The sequence below is a fragment of the Trachymyrmex septentrionalis genome, unplaced genomic scaffold (assembly GCF_001594115.1).
Source record: "Trachymyrmex septentrionalis isolate Tsep2-gDNA-1 unplaced genomic scaffold, Tsep1.0 scaffold112, whole genome shotgun sequence".
In the NCBI taxonomy this organism is placed as follows: Eukaryota; Metazoa; Arthropoda; class Insecta; order Hymenoptera; family Formicidae; genus Trachymyrmex; species Trachymyrmex septentrionalis.
The window spans coordinates 1,087,961-1,095,043 of record NW_017304248.1 but is presented as its reverse complement, the minus strand read 5'-3'; the positions used below and the strand labels follow the sequence as shown (position 1 = coordinate 1,095,043).

At 34.1% G+C, this 7,083-nt stretch overlaps 1 protein-coding gene across 1 annotated transcript in view; it reads right to left on the bottom strand.

The window, feature by feature from the left end:
* LOC108752614 (potassium voltage-gated channel protein Shab) overlaps positions 1–7,083 on the bottom strand; it is a 51,906-nt gene that overhangs the window by 28,845 nt on the left and 15,978 nt on the right. The window contains 2 exon segments of the mRNA XM_018493580.1: positions 2,827–3,128; positions 5,930–6,776. Of these exon segments, the coding sequence (XP_018349082.1) occupies positions 2,827–3,128; positions 5,930–6,776 (1,149 nt within the window).

Below are 7,083 nucleotides of genomic sequence, written 5' to 3'. Positions count from 1 at the left end.
ATATATTATATAATATTACATCTCTATTTTATTTGTTAAGTCATTTTCCAGAAATTTGTAAATAATTGTCAGATTAAATGGGGATTATAGAGCACTCTTTTCTATTTTACTCGAGTTAAATATGTTTATGAGACCACATTTAACGCACATCCGCGCAAAAAATAATCCACACGTATCACGTTAATCGTTGAAATCGTATTTTTTATGAGGATAGGTGACTTGAATCTTCATAAAAAAAACATGTAGCCCGTGCCCTATGGTAATATGAGGCTTTTGTAAACTCACTTAAAAACCCCTCCTTATCATACACGAAACCGCAAATTAAGCGTTACATGGAGTGGTACAGCTATTAGATTCTCATTTATCCTCTTTCATCCCCTATCTTTACTTGATGCCCTTAGAATTGATCGCTTTCTCCTTTCTTGATCCTTTCGACGAAAATCCTGCAAGGGTCACCGCAAATGTTTAAACTGCTTTCCACTTTCGCTGAGAAGTAAGCGTATGCGATCACACATCATAATCTCTGGAGTTATATTTTTTTTATCTCCATCTCCATAACACTGCGAGTATCACTGATCGTCGACAATAAAAAAGTGCACAGCATCCACAAATACCTCACAATCTAGGTAGTGACTCCTTCCTTTAACTTGAACCGACTCGAAAATATCCATGACTCGACAATCGTATTTGCGTCAAATAGTGATCTAGTTTACCGTGTTGTCTCTATGGTCAACTACCTACACATATGGTCAAATATCCAGGATAAGGCGATAAGTCCATTTTTGCCACTCATCCCGTCTCCACCATAAGTTGTTATAAGTTGAGCGCTTCTACTTCTATAGTTTTTTGTTGGTTCTTGTCTCTCACGCGGTACAGCCTCCGTTTCTCTTCCGCTACAAAATCAAAAGACACCATTCCTGCAATGACCAAAGCTGTTAAATGTGACACAGTGTGGTACGTACTAGACACTGGCAGCGCATACTGTCGCTGGACAGACTGTATCCTCTTCCTGTGAGATGAAACCTTCATAGAATCAGCCGAGATAGATGCTCCATACATCGTCATTGATGTGATGAACTACAATCGCTTTCAAATTGACCTAGGTCTTCCTACATTGGGCATAATACGCATAAGAATTACGTTAGCAGCCTTTTTGCTGATATAGTCAAGGTGCTCCCCAAAGAACAGCTTTGCATCAATCTTAATCCCCAGGTATCTCACACAGGATTTTGATTCAATCCCATGGTTAACAACCGTGAGTGTTATCGTTTCTTTCTTTTTTCTTCTTGTAATTACGACTATTTTCATCTTATGCGCTGCCAGCTGGAGTCGAACAGTTGGAGTTGACACACATCTGGATGATCGTTACCGTTTTTCATGGGAGGCTCGTACAATTTTCTCGAGATATTTTGCAACAAGAGCACCGCCATATCATCTGCATAACGAATTATCTTTCGCTTCCTCAGGTATGGGAAGACTGAGGATGTCGTCCTACATGACATTCCATAGCAAAGGATCAAGAACAGATCCCTATGGGATCCCATCAGTAATATTGTATCCTTAGTTGTGCCTTCATTCGTATGTGTGTCATATCTCAGGATTCTATCTTTAAGATAGTTCGCTAAAATACGCCAGATGTAAGGTAATATTCGATACCTTTTTATGCACGTGGCGTTTCCTTTTTTTGAAAAAGATTTTTTTAGAGATTTTATTTATATATCTATATAATAAAAAAAAAAATATATATATATATTTCTAATATAATAATTAATAAAATAGAGAAGAAGAGAGAGACAGAAAGAAAGAAAAAATTCTTTATTGCCTTTACATTTATTTATTTTATAAGAAATTTGATTAAGATACGTCAGCAAATTTATTTCTTGGAGCGTTATGATTAATTAAACAACACGAATATATAATCGCGATAAATAAGATATGTTCGAAAACATGAATGTTACAATTAGCTGCTCTATATCAAAATTAAATAAACGATATTTTATAAAAACAAGAATTTCTTTATTCATACTTTGTTTTAATTGGCAAAATACATTCTTTTATATATCATTAAAAATATTTGACTACTTTTAGCAGTTTAATAAAGTCGCTATTATTATTATTATTATTATTATTGTTGTTGTTGTTGTTGTTGTTATCATTAATATTATTATTATAAAAAAAAACTCTTAATTCTATACTTGCTGTATTGTATTTGTCATCTCGCACGGATCACAATATAAGACAAATACATGGAGTGCGCATATAAAGGCGTTTCTCGTACATATTTCAAAAATAGTTTTTAGGAATATGATTATATTATATCTCGTTATTTAAGTAAAATACTTTTAAACGTTATTACGAAAAAATTAAAAAGGTTTCGAATATTATGAGTGAGAGTGCTAGTATTAAAAAAATAAAGAATAAAGCAATCTTTTATTGTAATCATTAAATATTCTTAAAACCATTCAACTTTTATTCAAAATATTTTTTTTTATCTCTCATAATTTCGGCGATATATATTCCCTTTGAAAAAAAATCGAATTCTTGAAGAGAGATTTTCACCTCCTTGTATATATAATAATAACGTATGACTCAACATGTATAAAAAATTATGTATCACGTATCTCTTATTTTTATCGATATTTTCATATCCAAAACTTATTAAAATTGAAGGGAACACTTGGTTGCGTTTCCTTATGAGTAATATTAGCTTTCGAGTTATAACTCATGGATGCATGGACCAATACTTGAATTACATATATACCTATATCCGTACATGCTAATATGTGTATGTATGTAGTATGTGAATATATATTAGTTTGAACTTACGCTAGAAGTCATATTTCCCTGGTTAACATGCTGTGCCGGCAATTTCTCCTGATAGAAATCATCGTTTTGGGAACTCGGTACATTCTGGACAAAATCGAGGAGCCGACGGTTTGGGCTGTTAGGCGTAGTAGGCAAGTCATTGGATAAATTCGGGAAACAAGCATTAGATGTACTGCGCCGATGCCGCGATAGACTATAATGTTCATAATTGCGGTAACAACCGGGCCCAGTTTGAGCAGGTCCTCGACCGCATGCAGATTCCCCCTCCGTGCTGTTACCATCCACTCCAGACATGTTATGACCTTGAAATAAGTTCAAAATCTGCGTTATTCTCTAGAATAGAAGAATATATCGCTGAAGAAATTAACAATTGAATACTGTTATTTAAATGTATATTATTACCTACTTAAATATTATATATGAATTAAACATTTTATGAACATTTTATACTACATAATAAAAATTATCAAGCACATTATAAATTGTTTTAATAAAAAATATTTACAAGATGCTTCGTAAAATTTACACATTACATCTTAATATGGATTAGTTGCCATTATATAATATTATTACATTTTGGCATGGCTTCTAGGAATTATCAGGATTCCTTAAATAATACAAACAGTAATCAAAGGAGCATATATAGCCACACACCTTTCTCTCTTTCTCTACATTTATTTGTCCTTAAATATAATGTTTACATACAACTAAAAAATTATACTATCAAATATCTATCCCTTAATTATCTTTCGTCTACGAATCCAATTTTAGGCTCGGTGAACGATCTCATGATGTCCGTGTCACACTACACATTGTAGATTAAGAATTGAAGATTAGAATTCGATCAATCAGATAATTTTAATTTTAATCCATTTCGTTCTGATTGGTTGAATTCTAATTCTTGATTCGCAATCCTCAATCCCCAATGTGTAGTGTAACACAGATATAATGCTGCGTCTTTTCTATATTGGGTTATTTTTTAAATATAAGAAACCGAAGTCCGTCGCGTTTATCGACGGTACTATTCGCTCGTGATTTTAAAGTTTTAGTAAAGATAACGTCATTGGATATGATCAATCAATTACCATGCTGCCTATGCATAGTAAAATTTTCATAAACGACTAAGCTAAGTTGAACACATCATTATGTATGTATTGTAAAATTTATATAAGATATTTTACGTTTATCATTATTTGGCACCTATTCTATTTAAAATAATAAGAAAAGAATCATAAACTGTTTAACATATTTTAAAATTATTGAAATTTTACTATGTTTTTTATAAAATAAAATAAATTAAACTTATTTTATACATTATTAATGGAATTATTAATATTTCAGAAATAATCACAATAAAATTATTTAAAATATCATATTCTACGATTATCACGATTTTCAGGATAAATTCTAAAAGAAAATTCTCTCTATGTACGTATAAAACTTAAAAGGAAAGAAAGGAGGGTGATATGAAAAGAAGGAAAACAGGAGAAAGGGGGAGAGAGAGAGAGAGAGAGAGAGAGAGAGAGATAAATGAAAGAAAAGGAAAAAGATTAGTTTCTAATCTAATACATCCATTACGACATATATCTAATATATCTATTATATGAACGACATATATCTAATATATCTCTTAAATATATGTCGTTGGCGCTAGCGATACTGTTACGGGTTCTGATGGACGCTAGCGATGCATGGTTAGCGCCAGCAAACACTTCTTCTACATCTTCTACATCATTTTACACTGTTCTGCACTTGAGTCTTGCAGATATTCCGTAGAGATAAGTTAAATGGAGATTATGTCCAGCAAGGACACAGCACACAGCATAACACAGTGAATTCTTATTGTTTGCCAACATTAAATGCATTTATTCAAAGTGACGCTATTGATTAATTAAATAAAGTATAAAAATAAAGATGTTTATTTTATATATATATTGTGTACGCTCTGTATGTATCATATATATCGTATAGCATATAACATCTATGTTTTTTCCCATATATTGCGAATGCTTTAATCAAATGCTTTAATCAAACACCTCGAAGAGGTAAAAATTTCTCATGCATATAAAATGTACATCTATTAATAGCATTTTCAACCCGAGTAGGATTGCACCGATTTAGGTTGGATAATATTCTATTATTGATGTTACATGTTCTACCAATAGGAGAGCATACAGCGTCATTAATTCAATCCAAGTTGATGCAAACTCGCTCGGACCGAATATGCTATAAAAGAAAAGATCGGAAGAAGGAACGAGAAATAGAGACGACTAATTGATATGATTGTATCGATCTTCTCTCTCAGAGGTACACTTTATACGCATGAACAAAGGAGAGAGAGAACGCATCTCCAAATAAGTGCGTCCTTTTCTACGTGAGCATTACCTCCACTCCCCAAATTTCGGTGAATGTTCAATCTGGATATACTATATTTATGGAAATTTTAATTAATTAATAAATTTTATATATATAGCATATAAACAACAAGTAGTCACCTCAGCGTGGTAGGTCTGTATCTCGATTCTGTAATTCTTAACGACAGTGTCGATATCATTATATTGTTGTTACGTAGATATTATATATTGTATGATAAAAAAAGTTACACAATGGTAACATAACGTTATCGAATTGTCGTAGATTTACAGAATTGAGGTATTGGAGCACTTTCACGATGTTAGCAAAGTAGGCGAAGAGCTGCATTTTCATTGTATTTTATATTGTTCGTGGGGCCTTGCTGTCTTCCTACAATCAGTCACGGATGTTTTTATACCTCAATTAGTTCACAAATGTATGTACTTCCTTTAAGCAGAAATTGACCGAAAAAAAAAACTTTTTTAAATTTTTCTGTACAATTTCGAAAATTGAATTGCTCTACTTCTCACAGAAGATATCATTCGATCAAAGCTGAACTTTGTAATAGTTTTTATTGGCTCAAGTACGCACTATTTTTCCGCGCTATTAGAATTCGATCTTTGAAAAAAAAAAGGTTTCTTCACCCCACCCTAATATATGTATTATAAAAATATATTAAAAAGACAGAAAATGTATAACAAATATCAATTGTAGATCGTATCTTTCGCGAGCACATTAGTCCATCGCTTACCAGTATCGACAATGACGTCGATGAGATCCATACTCTTGGCGAAAGCGTCTCTCAAGTTGATATGATGAAAAGACACGATGCTGCCTTCCCGTTTGGCCCTCTCAAGAGCCTCTCGTCTTTTGATGGCTTTTTCCCGTCTCATCTGATTTTTGTAGAATTCGGCGAAATTGTTGACGATAATGGGAATGGGCAACGCGATTACCAGGACACCACATATACAACACACACTGCCGATCACTTTGCCGAGCGGGGTCGTGGGGTAGATGTCGCCGTATCCGACGGTGGTCATTGTGATGCCTGCCCACCAGAAGGTCTCTGGAATGCTTATGAATTTGGTCCCGGGTTCCTCTTTCTCGGCAAAATAGGCGAGACTCGAGAATATGAGGACGCCCATTGCCAAGAAAAGCATCAATAATCCTAACTCTTTATACGAGTTACGTAAAGTGAAGCCGAGACTCTGTAGCCCGGTCGAATGACGGGCTAATTTCAGAATCCTTAGGATCCGCATTATACGAAAGATCTGCACTACCCTGCGCACGTCCTGAAACTGGTCGTTCGCATTTTTGTTGGTTTCGACCAGGAATAAAGATACGAAGTATGGTAGTATCGCCAGCAAATCGATCACGTTAAGACCGCCTTTGAAAAATTTCCATTTGTCCGGCGAGGCACTGAACCTAAGCAAGTATTCAAGAGTAAACCACGAAATGCACACAGCCTCCACCATAGCGAGCTGCGGATTGTCTTGAAAGTTTCCCTTCTCATCATTTACTTGCATACTAGGAATGGTGTTGAGAGTTAGTGCGATCGTTGAAAGCACAATAAAGAGTATTGATATCACAGCTATCACCTGAAAAAGCGACGGATCAACTGATCAAAGAAAGCTAATCACAAATTATTTAACTTATGTGTAATACAGTTTTCCCTTTTAATATCTTTCTTTATCTGTCTCTATTATAACTGAGTAACGAGTGAGTAAGAAGAAAGAGAAAGAAGGAAAAAAGAATAAGAAAGAGGAAGAGAGTCATAGGGAGAGGTAAAGAGAAGAAAGGAAGGAAGAGAGAAAGGAAAAAAAAGAGAGGAGAGGAAGTGTGGGAGGGAGAGTGGGAAAAAAGATAGAGGAAATGAAATAGAGAGAGAGAGAGAGAGAGAGAGAG